The sequence below is a fragment of the Cucurbita pepo genome, chromosome 1, assembly GCF_057944985.1.
Source record: "Cucurbita pepo subsp. pepo isolate OVF chromosome 1, ASM5794498v1, whole genome shotgun sequence".
Taxonomy (NCBI): Eukaryota; Viridiplantae; Streptophyta; class Magnoliopsida; order Cucurbitales; family Cucurbitaceae; genus Cucurbita; species Cucurbita pepo.
In genome coordinates, this window is record NC_141798.1 from 58,044 (window position 1) to 79,805 (window position 21,762).

General features: G+C 37.6%; 2 protein-coding genes across 4 annotated transcripts; both read left to right on the forward strand.

The window, feature by feature from the left end:
• The first annotated feature begins 476 nt into the window (after positions 1-476).
• On the forward strand, positions 477-5,407 carry LOC111802583 (eukaryotic translation initiation factor 2 subunit gamma-like). Its single transcript, XM_023687019.2, has 9 exons — positions 477-639; positions 1,736-1,922; positions 2,058-2,119; positions 2,536-2,648; positions 2,761-2,863; positions 3,115-3,342; positions 3,429-3,647; positions 4,122-4,382; positions 4,930-5,407. The coding sequence occupies exons 2-9, from the start codon at positions 1,817-1,819 to the stop codon at positions 5,230-5,232; spliced, it is 1,395 nt and encodes a 464-aa protein (XP_023542787.1). The 5' UTR covers positions 477-639; positions 1,736-1,816; the 3' UTR covers positions 5,233-5,407.
• Positions 5,408-6,737: 1,330 nt separating this feature from the next.
• On the forward strand, positions 6,738-21,747 carry LOC111781335 (uncharacterized). Of its 3 annotated transcripts, none has more exons than XM_087126202.1 (16): positions 6,738-6,756; positions 6,952-7,034; positions 7,237-7,785; positions 8,243-9,430; positions 9,506-9,833; positions 10,324-10,579; positions 10,668-10,884; positions 10,973-11,325; positions 11,435-11,959; positions 12,063-13,266; positions 13,378-13,731; positions 13,930-14,167; positions 14,436-16,847; positions 20,791-21,014; positions 21,106-21,233; positions 21,323-21,747. In XM_087126202.1, the coding sequence occupies exons 2-16, from the start codon at positions 6,969-6,971 to the stop codon at positions 21,651-21,653; spliced, it is 8,373 nt and encodes a 2,790-aa protein (XP_086982328.1). In that variant the 5' UTR covers positions 6,738-6,756; positions 6,952-6,968; the 3' UTR covers positions 21,654-21,747. The 3 variants fall into 3 exon arrangements, with proteins under 3 accessions (XP_086982328.1, XP_086982326.1, XP_086982333.1); XM_087126200.1 differs by lacking the exon at positions 6,738-6,756 and adding an exon at positions 6,764-6,779; XM_087126207.1 differs by lacking the exon at positions 6,738-6,756 and having other exon boundaries at positions 6,841-7,034; positions 8,369-9,430.
• The last annotated feature ends 15 nt before the right edge of the window (positions 21,748-21,762 follow it).

The following is a 21,762-nucleotide window of genomic DNA, read 5'->3' on the forward strand; positions in this document are numbered from 1 at the left end:
TTTCAAATGAATCATTGGAAGCAGATGGGTAGAAAAAAATAGAGTATCTTTGGCAAATTCAAATGAATCATAGCGAAAATATTAAATAAAAAAAATACATCCCAAAAGATTTTTTCACCGGCCATTATTTGTCCATTTTCAGTTTTATCAATTTTCAAATAGGTACCTTTGAAAAATTCAAAAAAAACTTATTCCTAATTTTAATTTATTTGTTTAGGGCTTCAAATTGTATTAGATCTTATCCAAGAAATCTAAACCTTAATTAAAATACCATAACACTAACAAAATTATAAAAAAAAAAAAAAAAAAAAAAAAAAAAACTAAGGAAAAATTTCAAAATATGATTTTTTTTTTTTTTTTTTTTTTTTTTTTTGGTAAGAAAATTATTTTTACATAAAAATATCATTCCATTTCTTATGATAAAAAGCATCGAATTGATTTTAAATAATTAAAAACTCTACCCACAATATGACCAAAAAAGATGAAGCAGACAAATTTTAACCCACTCACGCCCCTCTTATGCTGCCCATTTCTTGAAGCCAAGCCCTAGCCTATGTAAGCTGTCTGTTGTCTCTCTATCTCTCTACTGCACGCCGGTGATCCCTCTCTCTCTCTCGTATTCACAACTCGCCGCCGCCGGTAATCTCTCTCTCCCTCAACGCAAGATATTTCAGTTTAAGCATCAGCAGCTCCGATGAACAACAGTTGCTTCCTGCATCTTTTCTTTATAGAAGTTTTGGCTTAATTTTGATGTATGGATCGTGTGTATTCGAACTTCTATTGTACTCCATTGATGAATCCTATTTATCATTTTTTTTTTTAATTTTAAGAAATTGCAACTAGGTACTTGATATCTTCAACTTTTAGCTGAAATGATTTTTGGTGGGTGAATCATGTTGTTAAGTTCAAACATATGAGACCGAACCAATCCAACTCCATTTTGATCGAATTTTTAGGGGTTGGTTTGGTTTGAGTTTATAGCATAGGGAAGGGTTTTTGGTCCAAAATAATCTACATTTTGAAGTGTTGGGTCTTTAAGTATTCGCAAATTCGACCCAATACGACCCACGGAAGCAAACCATTCTATAGAGAGAGAGAGAGAGAAAAAAAAAAAGAGAAATAATATCCCTAACTTGACAGCCAATTTCAATGCAAAAAAAAAAAAAAAAAAAAAAAAAACCTAATAGCCAGTTTCTCTCGACGGTATCACCTTTGCCTGCCCCTTCCTTCCAAGCGCTACGTCGGGTTTTTGCTCAGTCTTCAGAATCTCTCAGTTCGCAGGCGCAAGTTCTTTCCACCGATCATTTTCGGTAGTTTTTGGCTGCGTTCCTATATCTTTAATCTAAAGTTCCAAAGATCTTTTTTTTTTTTTTTTTGTTTTGTTTTTTTAGTGCACAAATTATTTGAAGTTTGTGAATTATTATTCAGTGTCATTTTCTTAATGCTGCATACATGTTTGATTTTATATAAACAATTTTGGACCCAAAATCGTTTGTGATTTTTTAATGTGAAGTAGCTTATTATTATGATTCAATATATTTTCCTTGGTGTTTTATTAGTTTGAGTTTTCAAGTATGCAATTTGTTCCACTGATTTGCATTCTGATGTGGGGCTAGTACTTTTTTCAGTAGATGCTCTCTGTTTAGAGTCTAGACTATTGTGTTTGTTTATTTTGTTAGCTTCTTGGTGGCATCCTGATAATTACGTTTTTTTCTCTTTTTGGGATTGGAGGCAGACTGGTTTCTCTCTTGTCTTAACTTCACAAAGAACCAACTAAGACATCCGTAACTTGTTTGGACACGGACATTCAGCCAAGATGTCACGGAAGGGTTTGATGGAACAGGACTTAAAGAAATTGGATGTGACAAAGCTCCATCCACTATCACCAGAAGTTATATCTCGTCAAGCTACCATTAATATTGGTAACTTCTCTCTTCTTTATGATTTTTCTATTGCGCATTATTCCCCCTCATTACACTGTATACTAGAAAATTAGTCTTGTGGATCTTATCTTACTATTAAAGCTAACTATCCATTACTAAATTAATCTTTTCCAGGTACTATTGGTCATGTGGCACATGGGAAATCTACTGTTGTAAAAGCAATTTCAGGAGTCCAGGTGATTATTTATTCCATTACTGATGGTTACTCTTGGTTGAAGTTCTTTATAGAATTATTCTGTCTTCCTCCTTTAGCGTGATTGTTGGTTGAATTTTAAGTTCCATAGATGTAGCTTGAATTATCTGTAGACACAGAAACTTTGTTTTGCCTTCTACTTTATCTCTTTCTGCTTCTTAATGATTGGTGAAGAAAAAATTGTTGTTAGTAGTTTATGTCTATATTCACAATGGCTTCAATAACATGTATTATTTGCATGGATTCTTTATTCTATGCTGGATTTAGCTTACAGCCAGAAACACAGATTTAAAGTGATTTTCCAGTAGAAGTTTTAATTGATAAGAGTACAATTTCCCTAGAAAATCATGGTAACTTGTTCATTCTTGATGGATTTATTCATGAAATGTCAATCTGCAGACAGTACGTTTTAAGAATGAGTTGGAGCGTAACATTACCATTAAGCTGGGATATGCTAATGCAAAGATATACAAATGTGAAGATGACAAGTGCCCTCGTCCAATGTGCTACAAGTGAGTGTTTCTTCTATTTTTATATATTGCCTGCATACACAACATGTACTTGTACTTAAAAGGTCAATTAACTTCCAGTATTTGATTAACATACTCAACATGCTTTTGGTAGGGCGTATGGAAGTGGAAAGGAAGACAGTCCTGTATGTGATGTACCTGGGTTTGAAAATTGCAGGATGAAACTATTGCGACACGTATCCTTTGTTGACTGCCCGGTAAGGCTTTGAATTGTTGTATATGTGTAGCTAAGAAATTGTATAAAGCATGACAGGAGACAAAGAAAGTTAGTAAAGTAATCCTCGGATACTTTATAAATAGGAATGAGATAAGTTATATTTTCTTATGAGTTTCATGATTTTTTACTCTTTGATTTTATTGTTTGGTGGGTTAGTATCATGCATGTAGCCAAAGCTTATTTCTGCACTACTACCATAACACGGTTTTTTTTTTTTTTTTTTGTCTCTAGGGTCACGATATTCTTATGGCTACCATGCTTAATGGAGCAGCCATTATGGATGGAGCATTACTTCTGATAGCAGCAAATGAAAGCTGCCCTCAACCTCAAACCTCTGAGCACCTTGCTGCTGTTGAAATTATGCGCCTTCAACATATTATAATCCTCCAGAATAAAGTTGATCTTATTCAAGAAAATGTAGCAATCAATCAACATGAAGCAATTCAAAAATTTATTCAAGTTAGATTTTTTTTTACTCTATTGTCTCAAGATGTTGATATTTTCATATGAAACGATTTTCACTGTGTTCAGTTTATCTTTGATAGGGAACTGTTGCCGATGGTGCACCAGTAGTACCAATTTCTGCTCAGCTGAAGTACAATATTGATGTCGTTTGCGAGTATATAGTGAAAAAGATTCCAATTCCTGAAAGGAATTTTGTCTCTCCGCCTAATATGATTGTGATTCGATCTTTTGATGTTAACAAACCTGGATTTGAAGTTGACGAGATCAAAGGTGGTGTGGCTGGTGGTAGCATATTACGGGTATACTTGTTACTTTTTTCTGAAAAAAATTATCGTCAGGTTTTGTTTAAATTGTGATGCTATGGAGTACCTGAAGCAGCTTTCAGATGCTATGAAGTACTTAAGGCAGCATCCTAATGCTTATGGTTGAAAAGAGGGTTTTGACTTTTCATGTAGGTGATATTGTTAAATAGGTAGAGTTACGTGCAGTTGTGAACTTTATACAAGTTTCGGATTGGTTTGAGTTATTAGGATACTAGTTCGATCAAAAATGTAAAAAGTAGTAAAACAAAAATTCTCTAAGTTTTAGTTTGGTGGTTGGATGTTTTGACCTCCCTGAATTTTGCAGTTGAACCTGTTTTGAATAATGTTTTTGTAAGGAATTCATGTCATCACTTAACATTTTCTTAACCCATTTTACCTTTGGAAAATTTGTCCACAGTTTTGGTGGTGCATTATACATGGCTAACAAATTTGAAAATATGTTCTTTCCAGGGTGTTTTAAAGGTGAATCAATTTATTGAAGTTCGTCCGGGGATTGTGGTTAAGGATGAAAGTGGTAACATCAAGTGCACCCCAATATACTCGAGGATTGTTTCTTTGTATGCTGAGCAAAATGAGCTGCAATTTGCAGTCCCTGGAGGTCTTATTGGAGTTGGCACAACCATGGATCCCACTTTGACTCGTGCTGACAGATTGGTTGGTCAGGTTCTTGGAGAAGTCGGATCACTTCCTGATGTTTTTGTTGAGCTAGAGGTAAAGCTCTTAAAATTTGAATGTTTTATTATTTCATGGATGAAATACCTTTAGGTCCAACCCAGGACTACTTCTAAGATTCTTTAGAGCCCTCAGCTTCTTCTGGACTGTTGTTTTTTTTTTCACCTTTTGATTATAAGGGCTAAATCTTATGGCACGCTGCCTTCTTACAGTTCTGTGTAGAATTTTATAGAGGTTTTGACAGAACTTCGACAAGAGGTTTGATCCTGTGTAATGCTTCTCTTTAGGCAATGGCCTCCCATCATTTTTTTAATTATTTGTTGGGTCTTATTATCTAGGGTTAGAGCTCTTTTTTTGTATAGCTAATTTAGTTGTGTATATTTGTATTATTTCATTTTACGCTATAAAAACTCAGTTTTCGGTAAGAATAAATTTCATTCTCAGTTTCTCGAAGTTCCTCTGTTGCTCTGATTCGCTGGTTTGGACATTGTAATGAGAATTTGTGAACGAATTGGTCTCAAAGAGCTGGAGGGCAATTGTCCTTAAAAATTTCCTGTTTTGAGATTTGTCCTCCTTGTCTTTGTAGGTGAACTTTTTCCTTCTGCGGCGGCTCCTAGGTGTCAGGACGAAAGGATCAGAAAGGCAGGGAAAAGTATCAAAATTGGCTAAGGGAGAGATTCTAATGTTGAACATAGGATCCATGTCTACAGGAGCTAGAGTACTTGCAGTTAAGAATGATTTAGCAAAGTTGCAGCTTACCTCTCCTGTTTGCACCAGCAAGGGGGAGAAGATTGCTCTAAGTCGTCGAGTTGAGAAGCACTGGCGTCTTATTGGCTGGGGTCAAATTCAAGCTGGAACGACCCTCGACGTTCCCCCTTGCCCCATTTGAGTTATTCCTAGAAAAAGGTTAGAATCAAGAAGAAGCGAGTGAGGAGTTAAATTTCAGAACTAAGGAAAATGTGCGAAGTTAGACAGTTTCTTGGAACCATTTTTGTTAGGTGGAGAAGAAAACATCATCTGGTTTCTCATTGTTTATTAAGTTGCCCTTTTTATCTTTTTGCCCCCGTGAAGTCTTTCTGATCTTTTATATTTAAGTTTTGAATGATGGATGTGATAAGTGAGCTATTGGAGTCCACGAATTGAAGATGCGATAATACGATGAAACATTATTGTCACATTCTATGAGTTTGGTTGAGACATCTAATTTATAGAACCCAATTAAGGTTGCATTCAAGCTCAATGCAAGCCATGTATTGGATTAAATGCTCAATTCTATGGCTACCTGAGGGATTCTGATAAAGAAAAAGGGAATGCAAAAAGTTGCGGACTTACGAATATGGTGGGATTTGGCAGATGCCTATCAAGTACTCTCAGCCTTATGCCTGTGATATTTCGAGGTATCCCAAGTTGATTCTGCTGAATGAATATGGTGATCTGTGGTTGAGGTTGAGATTAAGACTCTGTTTTACTATCAAATACAGTTCCCTCAGTCTCCATAGGAAACCATTGCCTTTTTTTTCCTTTCTTTTCAAGCAATTGTGATTGAGACTTTACAAAAGCTTCTTTTTCTCATTTTAGTCTCTTATTAAAAAGATCTGCAGAACTGTACTAAGAGTAATATGGAAGAAAAAAAAATTGTAGCCATGTACACATTGGTGAGGAAATTGTATTCGAGCCATTTAAAGTATTAGAGTAAAAAATTGGTTTAAATTTAATGAATATGATACAGTAAAACAAAATACTTTAAAATAGTTTCATTTTCTAGTCATTAAAATAGTTTCATTCTCGGAATGTGATTTGTTTATTTATTTAATTACACCTCCAACCTTTCCCCTCCTCTCTCTCTAATATCTATTTATTTTTATTGATCTCCCAACACAACAAAACCTTCCATCTTCTTTACTCGCTTCCAGATTGAATAAAAGCATTTATCAATATTTATTTCTTTGTTTTTACTATTCTCCCAACACCACAAAACCTTTCATCTTCTTATTAATAACATGCATTTACAATTGTTCAAACACATTTTTTTTTTCTTGATTTTAAACATTTTAAATTAAAACAATTTTTTTTTTTTTTTTTTTTTTTTTTTTTACTTTTCTTAATAAAAAAATTGCATTTTGTTGTCTAGAAAAGAAACAAAATATTGAATATATGAAATTTTATTGAACATTAAAAAAGAAAAAAGTGTATGTTATAGAAAAGGATATGGTCCTATCATAAAAATTCTTCATGGCGAAGAAACCGTTGACCGTACAAATAAAATTATGGTTCTACGACAGTCAGTGTGGGTTCGGTTGTCGTCAGTGGGAAAATCAGACAAATGGTCCCAAGAATGGAGTTTCCGAAGCTGCAAGCCAAGCTCCTCACTACATACATATTCACCAACACCCCAACAATAACCACTAAGTGTGTACGTATTCAGATTGTTTTCACGTACACTTCTCTTCTTTTTCTCACTTTTTCCCCTTTTCATGCCCATTTCTTTTACTCTTCTTCTTCCTTCTTTCTTTCTTTCACTTTAAGAAATGATATTTTATTAGGGTGTCGGTTGTTTTAGTTCCTTTTTGAAATGGGTTTTGTTTTAGTAACATCTTGGTTTCTGCAGATCACCGAGGAAGGAGCATGGATGATATTGTGTTTTCTTGGTCACTTGAAGATATTTTCAATGAGAACTTGTTCCAAGATAAGGTCATTTGTTGTTTCTCTAAATAACTTATTCCGAAGTAGTTGCTCTTCAATCTGATTAAGTTTGCTGCTTGTTGTGCTTCCCATTTTTTTTTTTTTTTTTTTTTTATCGGATTAAATGATTCTTTCCACATGACTATATCATAAATATGGTTTTATTTTGGATAAAGTCTTCACTTGATTTTTATCCTTTGTTTTTTGGTAGATTGAAAAGATTCCACAGTCTTTTGACAATGTGGAGAGCTATTTTGGATCATTTCTGTACCCTTTACTGGAGGAGACAAGAGCTCATCTCTGTTCTTGTATGGGCATCGATGCTATATCAGCTGCGCCGTTTGCTGAAGTGATTAGTTTTGAAGAATGTAGGCCGCATAATACCGCATCATATGACTGCAAAGTTAATGGATGGAAGAAAAGATTTAACCGTATCGGCAAGGAGTCTTACAAAGTTTTACCTGGCGATGTAATTATTTTGGCAGATATCAAACCTGAAGTTGCTACGGATTTCGAAAGAATGGGGAAATCTTGGAGTTTAGGTGTTGTTCATAAAATCTCCAATTATGATGAGAGCGAGGATGATCTCAACTCCACTTCTTTTAAAGTGAAAGTATCTGTAAATAACTTGGAAATGATCGACAAATCGATGTTTGTGGTATATTTGTTCAACATACTTCCAATAACAAGAATATGGAATGCATTACAGATGAATGTCAAGTCGAAGATCATCTTGAAAATTCTATGCCCCTCTCAGTTGGTGAGTCAACTTTGTTCTTACACAAAAAAGTCAAATGTTTGAGTTAGCGGTTTATTTGTTTTACTGTAAGAAATGAAAGTATTCTTTCATCAAAATTGGGGTAAAATTGTAAAAAGGGTTGGCCATGTTATGAGAAGATTACAATAAACTATTTCAATTCACATAAAATTTTGTTCAACTACAACTAAACAATAGGTGGTGGAATTTGCGCCAAGCCAGAGAGACAGAAATGGTATCATCTCAAAATTTACTTTGAGTTGTTTTAGCATTTTAAGATCCTTCTTTTTTCTTTTTTCTAACATGAACACCAAAATATTGTTGATCTATTTTTCTTTTATTTTTTAGAAGATACTAAATTTTCTGCTATGATATGATTCTATATATTGCTAATGCTTTTACTCTTGTGTTTCTTCAAAAGTAAAGAACTTTTTTTTTTTTTCCCTTTTTTGCACAACAGGATAATGAAAATCACGACATGTCCAGGCTTTTGGATCGAAAATTGAATGCCGGTTTTCTATCGTCCTTGAATGACTCTCAAGTGAGAGCGGTTTTGTCATGCCTTAACAAAGTGAGTCTTGTGCAGGAATCTTCTGTTGACCTTATATGGGGGCCACCTGGGACTGGAAAGACGAAAACGGTCAGTGTATTGCTCTTAAATTTAATGCAGAATAGATGCAGAACTATCATAGTAGCTCCAACAAATGTTGCCATTGTGGAAGTGGCCTCAAGAGTCCTTAATTTGGTCAAGGAGCTGCATGAACTAGAATATGGACCCGATTGTTCATTATATTCTTTGGGAGATATTCTTTTATTTGGAAATAATGAGAGGCTCAAAGTTGATTCAAACGTTGAGGAAATCTTTTTAGATTTTCGAGTTGGGAAACTTGTGGAGTTCCTCACTGGTTGGAGGCATTGCTTTGCATCCATGACTGATTTTCTTGAAGATTGTGTTTCTCAGTACAATATGTTTTTGGAAAATGAAGTAAAACAAGATGATGTCGATGATAAAGAAACTGATGAGAAGGGCTGTGTAAGGGAAGCTAAAGATGATAAGGTGGTTGGCAAATCTCTTCTTGAATTTGCGAGAGAGAGAGTCGTGTTTCTTGGTTCTCGACTCCGAGCTTGTCTTGCATTCTTCATTACCCATTTACCTAGGAAATGCCTTTCGGAGCATGATTTTAAGGATGTGACTTCTCTTGTTAAAAAACTAGATTGTTTTGAAGATTTACTGTCTCGAGAATCCCTTGATTCTGAAGCACTTGAGGATGTTTTTTCATGTCCCACTGATGGTGAAGCTCTTCATACATGTACAGATTTTGCGTGCTTGTTCAACATGACAAGAAGTGACTGCCTTTCTATTTTAAAATCTCTTCATTGCTCCTTAACTGCACTCAAGCTTCCAAAAGTCACAGACAGACTGTCAATTGAGCATTTTTTCTTTCAGAATGCGACTTTGGTCTTTTCCACCGCTTCAAGTTCGTATAGGTTACATTCTATGTCGATAGACCCTTTCAAAGTATTAGTAATTGATGAAGCAGCACAACTAAAAGAGTGCGAGTCGTTGATTGCATTACGACTTCCGTATATCAAGCATGTTATACTCATAGGCGACGAGTGCCAATTACCAGCAATGGTTGAAAGCAAGGTACAATATTTTATTTCTCAACAATTACTGTTTTAGATACTTGAGTTCTGACCTTTTTACTCCTTTCTTTTAAAGCTTGCTGATGATGCTGGCTTTGGAAGAAGTTTATTCGAGAGGTTCAGCTCTTTGGGCCACCCAAGACACCTTCTGAATGTGCAGTACAGAATGCATCCATCTATTAGTTTATTCCCTAATTCAAAATTCTATTTTAGTCAGATTTTAGATGGTCCAAATGTTACGAGTTTAAACTATCAGAAGAACTATCTTTTTAAATCCATGTTTGGGCCATATTCTTTCATAAACATAGGTTATGGAAGAGAGGAGAAAGATGATATTGGACATAGTCGAAAGAATATGCTCGAGGTGGCTGTTGCTTCGAAAATAGTGCAAAGATTGTATAAAGGTTTGTCTACTTCACTCTCCTGCAACTTTTATCACGTATTTCTTTTTTTCTTTTCAATTGAGTTTTGTCTCAAGTACGATCGGGCTTTCCAAGTTTCGTTTTCATCAAATTGTTTCATGCTACATTGTTGTTATAATTCCTCTTTGTTGTGATAATGTTAGTGAATTGTCATTGAAAAACATGTGCAATCCTGTGAAATCAACAGAGACGTTGAATGAATCTCTAACAGAAAATTTCTTTGTTTGATAGGTAGTTGAGAAGCAACATTTAGGGAAAAAAACTATAGAAAGATCAGAAAAAGATTAGTATGTGAAAATGTGTACTAGGGAGACTGTTTGTGGGACTATAGAACAGCAGTATTGAAAGCTTCTGTTTTGACTGGCTTTTGAAGAGCATGACTGGAATTTTTAACTTTTCTTTTAGTTTTTTATCTTATGAATACAGAAGATTATACAGCGTTGTATTTTTGTTTTTATCACTCTTTTTGTAGAGTGGAAAAACTCAGAAGGGAATCTAAGCATTGGTGTTATATCACCATATTCTGCTCAAGTAACCACTATTAAAGAGAAAATTGGACACAGATACGATAACCTTGATGGGTTTAGTGTGAAGGTGAAAACTGTTGATGGCTTTCAAGGTGGGGAAGAGGATATAATCATTATATCTACTGTTAGATCAAATACAGGTTCTTCACTTGGATTCTTATCATGTGATCAGAGGACAAATGTAGCTCTTACAAGAGCTAGGTACTGTTGCTTACCCTTCTTCTTTGTAATTCTATATTTGCTTCATCATATATTGGGTGAAGACTTACTGCCTATTGGTATACATCAGATATTGTCTATGGATATTAGGGAATGATAAAACATTGTCGAATAGCGAGTCTTCTTGGGCTCATTTGGTTCGTGATGCTAAGAATCGTGGTTGTTTCTTTAATGCTGACGATGACGAGAACTTGGCCAAAGCTATATTGGATATCAAGGAAGAATTCAATCAACTTGATGATTTATTGAAAGGAGACAGTATTCTTTTCAGAAATGCTAGATGGAAGGTTCAAGACTCTCATAGTTTCTCATCATTTTATTTATTTTTGTTTGCTCCACTAGCGATCTCTTAATTTCTTCGTTTGACATGCATAGGTTCTATTCAGTGATAGATTTTTGAAATCATTCAAGAAATCGTCAACCATGGAGATGAAGAAGAAGATATTGAATCTTCTACTCAAACTTTCCGGTGGATGGAGGCCCAAAAGGAGGGACTTAAATCTGGTATGTGGAAGTTCAACGAGGATTTTGAAGAAAATCAAGGTCGAATGCCTCTATGTTATCTGTGCCATTGATATAATGAAAGAGGCAGCGTACATGCAAGTTTTAAGGATTTGGGATGTGCTGCCGTTGGAGGATATTTCAAAATTGGTCAAACATCTTGGCAACTTATTCCGCTCCTACACTGATGAATACATCAATCTTTGTGAAGAGATATGCTATGATGAGTGAGTGTGTGGTGGTGATTAGGAAAAAGATTTTATATATTCTGATTTAAATCTTTTGCTTTACTTCCAAATGGTCTCTTATCGTTTTGAATTTTCCTTTATTGTTAAGGGGTTTTTTGGAAGTTCCCAAGACTTGGGCATTCTTATCAGAGCTTGTACGGTACAAGAGCAATACTGACAATTCTAATAGGGATGACTTACGAGGCGTTGATTACGGTGGGAGAAGTTATGTTGAGAATTCGAAAGTCAAAGATAGTTTGTTACTGATGAAATTTTACTCCTTAACATCTGGTGTGCTAAGTCATTTGCTTTCTGATAGAGATGACGTTGAGTTGGATCTCCCATTTGAAGTGACAGAGGAAGAACTAGGGATTATTCTTTATCCCAGGAGCAGTTTCATACTTGGACGCTCTGGAACTGGGAAAACTACTGTATTGACCATGAAGTTATATCAGAAGGAGAAGTTGCATTATTTGGCAGCAGGATCATATGGCGTCGAAGGTGATGTTACTACAAAAAGTGAGATTTCAACGAGTACAATACAGAAAAATGAAGCTGTTTTGCGGCAGTTTTTCCTCACAGTTAGTCCAAAACTTTGTTATGCTGTTAGGCAGCATGTATCTCACTTGAAAAGGTCCCCACCTTTTCAATATTTAATTTGATTTATAAACTATAATTTATGTTTGGTCTTGACTATGCTTTATTGAATTTAATGCAATTTACTCCTTTATTTACAGCTATGCCTGTGGTGGGGATTCTAAGCGAAAGGCTGATTTTAATATGGAAAATATGGATGACTTAGAAACTGAATTCATGGATGTCCCAGATTCCTTAACCAATATTCCAACCAACTCATATCCTCTTGTGACAACTTTCTACAAGTTCTTGATGATGCTTGATGGAACTTTGCGCGATCCGTATTTTGAGAGATTTTGTGATGCAAGACATCTGTTATATGCTCAAACTCGCGGTTCAAGGTCTGTTGCCTTGCAATCTTTTATCCGGAAGAACGAAGTTAACTATGATCGTTTTAGTTCTTCTTATTGGCCCCATTTCAATGCACAACTAACGAAAAGGCTAGACTGTTATAGAGTGTTCACTGAGATTATTTCACATATAAAAGGTGATCCTCGAGCCATTGATGCAGGTGATGGTAAACTAAGTAAACAAGCTTATGTTCTACTGTCTGAGGGCCGAACATCCAGCTTAAGTAGGGTGGAGAGAGAGATCATTTATGATATCTTCCAAAGTTACGAAAAAATGAAGATGAATAACAGAGAGTTCGATTTGGGTGACTTTGTTATGGATTTGCATCGTCGCCTTAGAAGTCAAGGATATGAGGGTGACAAAATGGATTTTATTTACATTGATGAAGTGCAGGATTTGAGCATGACTCAAATTGCTCTTTTCAGTTATGTGTGCAGAAATGTTGAAGAGGGGTTTGTGTTTTCAGGTGACACAGCTCAGACCATTGCTAGGGGGATTGATTTTAGGTTCCAGGATATAAGGTCTTTGTTTTACAAAAAGTTTGTGCAACCCAACATAATTAGTGGAGGTTGTGAAAGAAAAGATAAAGGATGCATCTCGGAGATTTTTTGTCTAAGTCAAAATTTCCGAACCCATTCCGGAGTTCTAAATCTATCGCAGAGCGTAATTGATCTTCTCTATCATTTTTTCCCACAATCCCTTGACATTTTGAAACCCGAGACGAGCCTCATTGCTGGAGAATCCCCAGTGCTGCTTGAATGTGGAAACAATGAAAATGCAATAAAATTGATATTTGGAAATAGAAGTAGTGTTGGCAGCAGTAGTATGGAAGGGTTTGGAGCTGAGCAGGTAATATTGGTACGGGATGAATCTGCCCAGAAAGAGATCTTGAACATTGTTGGAAAGAAGGCACTTGTTCTTACTATAGTGGAGTGCAAAGGGCTTGAGTTTCAGGTAAAAAACTTCTTTTATGTTTTACTATTAGATGATCAGATGAGGTTTCTTCTAACATACCTAAAAAGTTGTAGCGCCCTCACTATTCTAGTTTCCTACATGTATCTGTAGGATGTGCTATTATACAATTTTTTCGGTTCCTCGCCTTTGAAAAATAAGTGGAGGGTTATTTACAAATATATGGAGGAACTGGACATGCTTGACTCCAGCCTGCCTCACTCCATCCCACAATTTAGTATGTCAAAACATAACATTTTGTGCTCTGAGCTGAAGCAATTGTACGTTGCGGTGACTCGCACAAGGCAGAGACTCTGGTTTTGTGAGGATACAAAACAGCATTCTGAACCTCTGTTTGAGTATTGGAAGATAAAGTGTGTGGTGCAAGTTCAACAGTTGAATGATTCCCTTGCTCAATCCATGCTAGCCTCATGCAGTAAGGAGGACTGGAGATCACAAGGGCTCAAGGTTAGGATGTCATCCAATTCTAGTTCTTTGACTCAGATTTTGTTGGTGGTTACTGTTTTTCGAATTTCTTAGTATTGATTCTCTTCTTTTTATTCCATTTTCTATCAGAAACATGCTAGTTTTCTTTGCAGGAGGTTGTGAAGGATGTATATAGATTTTATCCTTGCCCAAAGTCTAATTCTTCCATCTCTTACACAGCTATATCATGAGGGCAACTACAAAATGGCAACAATGTGTTTTGAGAAGGCTGAAGATGTTTATTGGGAAAGAAGATCCAAGGCCTCTGGTCTTAGAGCTTTTGCAGAACAGATCCACAATGCAAAGCCTGTGGAATCAAAGGCAATCCTAAGAGAAGCAGCAGAAATATTTGAAGCAATTGGGAAGGCTGATACCGCTGCCCAATGCTTTTTCGATATAGGAGAGTTTGAAAGGGGAGGTACGTGCAATTCCTTGTTTTCTTTGTTTCCTGTATTGGGTTTAAACCTGTTTGTTTGATCTCCTTCCAAGTTTCAACTATTCCTGTAATAAGAGCAAAGCAGAGTGTTTATTGCTTTTTTTCTCCTTGCTGGAGATGTTGGTCAGAATATTTGGTTTTAGAATTCAATCTTTGATGATGTCCTTTCCCTTTCCCCCTATGTTTTCGTAATGATTGTTTTAGGGATATAAGTAGTAATTAGAACGTTGTGAAAACGTGATTCCTGCAGGGGCAATTTTTGAGGAGAAATGTGGGCAGCTAGAGAGGGCAGGAGAGTGTTTTCTTCTAGCAAAGTGCTACAACCGTGCTGCTGATTTATTTGCCAGGGCAAATTGTTTCTCTGCGTGCTTGAATACTTGCTCTAAAGGGAAATTGTTTGACGTTGGTTTGCAATACATTTTATCCTGGAAACAAGATGCCGGACTCGAACACCATGCATCCAGAAGTAAGGAAATAGAGGACCTTGAACAAGAATTCATACAAAAATGTGCTCTTCATTTTCACAACTGCGGGGACAGTAGATCCATGATAAAGTCTGTTAAAAGTTTTCGATCCGTAGATTTGATGCGTAACTTCTTGAAGTCCTTGAATTGCCTCGATGAGCTTCTTGTGTTGGAAGAAGAACTGGGAAACTTTTTGGAAGCTGTAAAGATTGCAGAGTCAAAAGCTGATCTGGTTCATGTGGCTGATCTTCATGGCAAGGCAGGAAATTTTAGTGAGGCATCCACGCTTCTTGTACGCTACGTCCTCGCCAACTCTCTTTGGTCACCAGGAAGCAAAGGTTGGCCCTTGAAGGATTTTGAAGGAAAGAAGGATCTTTTGAGAAAGGCCAGGTTGTTAGCGGAAAATGACTCTAAAGAATTATACGACTGCATTTGTATAGAGGCTGATATTTTGTCTGATGAAAATGGAAACGTGGAAGCTCTGACAGGATATCTAACTGCTTCTAGGAACCACGACAGTGTTCGTGGAGAAATGATATGTGTTAGAAAGATTGTGGATGCCCATTTGCATTTGAAAACATCAAAATACACTTGGGAAGGTGAATTGGTTTCTGATCTGACCAAGCATTCAGAAGAAATGGTTTCAAAGAATCAGGTGTCCGTTGAAACTTTGGTTTACTTTTGGCATTGCTGGAAGGATAGAATTTTGAATGTTCTCGAGAGTCTTAGGTGTGTTGGTGTGAACGATGCGGACCCTTATGGCGAGTTCTGTTTAAATTTCTTTGGAGTTTGGAGACTGAACAACAGACACGTATTGCTCAACTCTGATGCTGATTGGGCCAAAAAAGTTGATGAAAGGTTCGTTCATAGGAACGGTAAATTGGTGTCCATTGATGTTACCCAATTTTCATTATCTGCCAGGAACTATTGGAGCTTAGAACTGTTTTCTTCTGGACTCGAGGTTTTAGAAAATCTAGATCACCTTTATAATTTCTCCAACCGTATCGGTTTCTTGACGTTCAGCCGGTGTAGGCTTCTCACTCACATGTTTGAGGTTGCAAAACTCCTTCTAGATAGCCCATATTTGGAACATAGATACCATGATAAACAGCAGTTAGAGAGATTCTGTAAGTTGGCAATATCGGAAATCCAAACTCATTTATTTCCACCAGATTGTGTAGTTTCTTTGAAGGAGAGTGTGATATCTCTACGAGTTACTGGGGTTTATCGTAATATGATGAATGAAATTGTGGCCGAGAAGGTTAGCTTACAGAATCAACTAACTTATGGCCGAGTTGGAAGCGTTGCAATGCTTATTCTTGGATCTGGCAAACTCGATAAGAAGTTGTGTGAACAAATAGCAGAATGGTCAAAGGAGAATCCTCCTTGGAGTGCATTCATTCAAGAGCTTTGCAACAGTAGGAGCGCAGAGAATGAAGCAAGGAGGAACCCCGCAAAAGAGATATCTCTTGTGTGGAGGTTTCATGAAGCTCTGAGGGACACGTACAATACGAACTGGGTCCACATGCGGGATTATATTTCGCCTTTCTGTTTCATGTACCTGGTCGAAAGGCTTCTGATTATGGTATCATTCATGAAAGGGGGATACCTTATCACTACAAACTCCTCTTTTCTTGAATGGCTCATCTTCCATGAAGGAAATTCCGATATAATTTCCATGCTGGGAGCTCAAACACAACATTCTTTTCAACCGACGCTTTTGTTTTTGGCTCAAATTCATCAGGAACTTCTTTTCGACAGGAGAGCAACAATGGAGTGGTTGAGGAAGACACATACAAACTTGAACTGCTATCCGATACTGGTAAGGAGGTTGGTGGTTGTCACATGTTTGCTTCATCTGAACTTTGGCATTTGCTTCGATGTACTCCGCAATCTGCTTGGTCGCAACTACATCACTGAGCATTTACCCACGGAATTTTGCAACGTGCTTAAGGGAAACAAAAGTTTTTATGTACCAACTGATAACTTAAATATGATTGCCGGATTCTTCAAGGGAATTGGAAACCCAATGGTTATTGTGAGTTTGGATGGAAATTTCCAACAACTCACTTGTAGAGATGCAACTACTGTCAACTTGAATGTCAGTCGTTGTATGGATGATGTACTGAAGGCTTTATTCCCAAAGGAAGTTGAAAGTTCGCAACCTCGAGTCGAAGCTCCCAAAGGGCAAGATGTTGGTATTGTTGAAATATCATCACTAGCCTAATAGAGTCAAGCCCAATAATTGTACTAGCCCAATAGAGTCAAGCCCAATTATTGTACGAGCCCAGTATATTTATTTTAGTAGAGATTTTAGGAGAAAGAGATCTAGATATTTTAGGAGAAAGATTCAAATTTGTTAGGTCTAGGTTAAAATCGGTTAGGTCTAGATTTAGATTGGTTAAATATAGATTGTTTACTCTTAGTATAAATACCTCTCCACCCTACCTAGGTTATTCATCCAAGAAATCCAAAAACAATAAAAAGCAGAAGTATTCTACAGAGTGTCCTGTATTCTCTTCTCGATCAGTGTTAATAAAGAGTGCGAGTGTTTCCCACAGTGAGTTGTGTTCAACATTTGGTATCAGAGCGAGGTTAGTATAGGTTACCTGATCTCTTGGAATCCTTAGTATGCTCTGTGGTTGCAGCTCTGCCTGATCTTCCACATCAGAAACGATTTCTTGAGATTAGTGGTGAGTGAGTTTCTTTTGTGTCGTGAGAAGTCTGTGACTCTGCAAGTCTTGTGTCAAAAGAACTTGTTTGGTATTACTGAGGTATGGCCAACACGATGAGTGATTTCCAAATCGTTGGAGGAATTAAGAAACTCAACAACAACAACTACAACACGTGGGCAACATGCATGATGTCCTATTTACAAGGACAGGATCTTTGGGAGATCGTTGGCGGGTGTGAAACTACGCCGCCAGAGGAGGATTCTAACGGCGCCTTGCGCAAATGGAGAATCAAAGCAGGCAAAGCAATGTTTGCCTTGAAGACCACCATCGGAGAAGAGATGTTAGAACATATTTGGGATGACAAGACACCGAAAGAAGCATGGGATACGTTCGTGATGTTGTTCTCAAAGAAGAACGATACGAGGCTACAACTTCTGGAGAATGAGTTGTTGTCAATTACACAACGTGATATGACAATTGCTCAGTACTTCCACAAGGTCAAATCAATCTGTCGGGAGATTACTGAACTAGACCCAAAGTCCGCCATTGTAGAATCTCGAATGAAGAGGATTATAATCCACGGATTACGACCGGAATATCGAAGCTTCATTACTGCTGTACAAGGATGGTCCACTCAACCAACACTTGTAGAGTTCGAAAATTTGTTAGCCAGCCAAGAAGCCATGGCTAAACAAATGGGAGACTTCACATTGAAGGGTGAAGAAGAAGCACTCTACACGAGTGAAAGTCGGAGCAATAATAGGCCGTCTACCAAACATGGATACAATGGTGACAAAAGAAGAAGCCACCAAGGGATTGCACAACCTGAGAGAGCTCAGAAGAACGACAACAAGAGTTTGCAAGGAAAGAGATTTGGAGGTATTTGCTATAATTGCGGGAAAAAGGGCCACATGTCTAGAGATTGTTGGTCCAAGAAAAAGTCTGTTGAAAGCAATGTGGCAATCTCCAAAAAGGAAGAGGATGAATGGGATGCAGAGGTACTATGTCCAATAGTAGAAGACGAGCAAGCACTCATGGCAATGATGGAAGAGCATATCGATTACGAGGATGACTGGATCATTGATTCAGGATGCTTAAACCACATGATTGACGATCAAAGCGGTGCAATAGAAGAGGGGTGGCCCTCAGAGAAGGAAGTATTACCAGGCCTTGAGCAAATTGAAGAAATTCTTCTACAGAACACGGGGGAGCAAACTGAAGAAATTCTTTTACAGAACACAGAGGAGCAAACTGAAGAGATTCTTCCACAAAAGACGGGGGAGCAAATTGTACACATTTGCTCAAGTGCTGATGTGCCTGAAGGTTCAAGTGACACTAGTGTTGGTGAGCAAGAAGTGACTCAACCAAGCGAGCCTAGTGAAAATAAAATGACACCTCAACAACTCAGACATTCAGAAATAATCCTAAAGGCATATCCAGAGTATGCCAACGCAGTAGAAGACGAAGTTAATGTGCCGGAGACATATGAAGAAGCATCACAAAACTCAGCTTGGCAGAAAGCAATGGAGGAAGAAACTATAGCTCTGGAACAAAATCAGACTTGGGAGTTAGTGCCAAGACCAAGAGATACCAAACTCATCTCTTGCAAGTGGGCTTACGAAATAATGTGTACCCCGAATGGATCAATCGTGAGATACAAAGCTCAGACTATAGATTCAAGGTTCTCTAAAGAACATGGACTAGACTATGATGAAACGTTCAGTCCATTGGCAAAGATCATTATCGTACAAGTTCCTCCAGTACTTACGGTAAATAAAGATTGGAAATTATGGCAGATGGATATGAATAATGCTTTCTTGCATGGAGAGTTAAACAGAGAGTTCTACATGATCCAACCGAAGAAATTTGAAAATGAAGTTGGAGTCATTGATCAATATATGCAAAATCTGAAGAAGGCTCATTTGGATGCGTCTCGACGAACCTTGAGATATGTCAAAGGTACAATCAATTACGATCGTTTATACAAAAGAAGCGAAGACTGGAAGCACGCTGGATACAGTGATGCTGACTATGCAGGAGACCATGATACTTGGAGGCCAACCACTTGGTATGTATTCAAGTTTGGTTCAGGAACAATTTCTTGGTGTAGCAAGAGACAACCAGCAGTATCATTATCAACTACAGAAGCAGAGTATAGAGCAGCTCAGGAAAATACATGGTTAAAACTTTTGATGGAAGATTGGCACCAGAAAATTGAGTATCCAATACCACTTCATTGCGACAACCAATCTGCGATTCACCTAGCAGAAAATCCGGTGTTTCATGCTAGAACAAAGCATGTGGAGGTGCACTACCATTTCATTAGAGAGAAGGTCCTAAAGGAAGAAATCGAGATGCAGCAAATCAAGACAGATGACCAAGTGGCAGACTTGTTTACAAAAGGGCTGAATACTGGCAAACATGAGAGCTTTCACTGTCAACTCAACATGGTGCAGCGAATGAGGACTAGTGCTGAGGGGGAGTGTTGAAATATCATCACTAGCCTAATAGAGTCAAGCCCAATAATTGTACTAGCCCAATAGAGTCAAGCCCAATTATTGTACGAGCCCAGTATATTTATTTTAGTAGAGATTTTAGGAGAAAGAGATCTAGATATTTTAGGAGAAAGATTCAAATTTGTTAGGTCTAGGTTAAAATCGGTTAGGTCTAGATTTAGATTGGTTAAATATAGATTGTTTACTCTTAGTATAAATACCTCTCCACCCTACCTAGGTTATTCATCCAAGAAATCCAAAAACAATAAAAAGCAGAAGTATTCTACAGAGTGTCCTGTATTCTCTTCTCGATCAGTGTTAATAAAGAGTGCGAGTGTTTCCCACAGTGAGTTGTGTTCAACATTTGTTAGGAATCACGACTCTCCACAATGGTATGATATTGTCCACTTTGAGCATAAGCTCTCATGGCTTTGCTTTGGGCTTCCCCAAAAGGCCTCATACCAATGGAGATAGTATTCCTCACTTATAAACCCATGATCTTCCACTAAATTAACCAATGTGGGACACTCCCAATCCCAATAATCCTCAACAATCCTCCCCTCGAACAAAGCACACTATAAGCCTCCCCTGAGGCTTATGGAGCTCTCGAATAGCCTCCCCTTAATTGAGGCTCGACTCCTTTCTCTGGAGCCCTCGAACAAAGTACACCATTTGTTCGACACTTTAGTCACTTTTGACTACACCTTCGAGGCTCGCCATTCTTTGTTCGATATTTGAGGATTTTATTGGCATGGTTAAGTTTAGGGCATGGCTCTGATACCATGTTAGGAATCACGACTCTCCACAATGGTATGATATTGTCCACTTTGAGCATAAGCTCTCATGGCTTTGCTTTGGGCTTCCCCAAAAGGCCTCATACCAATGGAGATAGTATTCCTCACTTATAAACCCATGATCTTCCACTAAATTAACCAATGTGGGACACTCCCAATCCCAATAATCCTCAACAGGTATAACAACCAGCAAAATGGTAGCATCGAAAGTGGGATGCATGGCTATTCCATCCTCTTCTAGCTTGGCTTTGGATGAAAACAAGAGGATGAAATCTAATAATAGTGAAAATGATGGATATTCACCCATGTCTGTCGGTTTTTGGGAAATGTTTGAAGCATTGAGAATGTTGGAGAATGAAATGGAGGGGAAGAGCAATCTGTCAAACGCCTTGCAAATCAAGGTAACATTAACGCTCATGTCGTTGTTTTTGACATCAGATGAAGCATGTAATTGAAAACAACATATCCCTTTTGCGTGGCTTATTGTTGCAGATGGATGTGGAGAGATGGGTTAAGCATTTAAGTGCCGCAAGAAGCAAAGCGGATGAGGAGATTCGTTTTGAAGTAGTGGATGGGTTGGTTATGGAATTAAATTTACTATCTACTGCTTTAAGCATGAGGTATCAAACTGTTTTACATTCTGTTCATAATCTTCTTGCTTCTTCTATCGTAATGCTAACATTCTGTTGCCAAACGAATTTGATGCCAGCGATCCCAAGGAAAATGTATCTCAAGTGGTATCGATATCAAAGAGAGTCTATTCGAGGAGGATGGAGTTGGAGCCTATCTTGAGTAAACTACTACTACTACTACTACATGATGATCCTGAAGTGGAAGTGGATCAGAGGTCGATTGATGATCAAGATTGTGAAGGAGGAAAAGCTGAGGCTGTTTTGGATAAGAAGGGGAAAGGGAAAGGGAACGGGAAAGGGAACGGGAATGGGAACGGGAACGGGAACGGGAATGGGAATGGGAAAGGGAAAGGGAAAGGGAAAGGGAAGTCAAAGAACAACAAGAGGGGAAAGGGTCGTAGGAGTTAAATGATAATGCATGGCTATTCCTAACGTGGGGGAAGTATTTAGTTGAGTTGCTGTGATAACTAATCTAATTAACTTATTGAATATATTCAAGATATCGCTGCCCCTATTA

Bases quoted from the DNA above. Each gene is read 5' to 3' on its own strand.
- LOC111781335 (XM_087126202.1), top strand. From the start codon at position 6,969: ATGGATGATATTGTGTTTTCTTGGTCACTTGAAGATATTTTCAATGAG. The intron at 10,885-10,972 runs GTTCAAGACTCT...TGACATGCATAG, and splicing joins TCAGAAATGCTAGATGGAAG to GTTCTATTCAGTGATAGATT. The intron at 11,960-12,062 runs GTCCCCACCTTT...CTTTATTTACAG, and splicing joins CATGTATCTCACTTGAAAAG to CTATGCCTGTGGTGGGGATT.
- LOC111802583 (XM_023687019.2), top strand. From the start codon at position 1,817: ATGTCACGGAAGGGTTTGATGGAACAGGACTTAAAGAAATTGGATGTG. The intron at 2,649-2,760 runs GTGAGTGTTTCT...TGCTTTTGGTAG, and splicing joins CCTCGTCCAATGTGCTACAA to GGCGTATGGAAGTGGAAAGG. The intron at 3,648-4,121 runs GTATACTTGTTA...TGTTCTTTCCAG, and splicing joins CTGGTGGTAGCATATTACGG to GGTGTTTTAAAGGTGAATCA.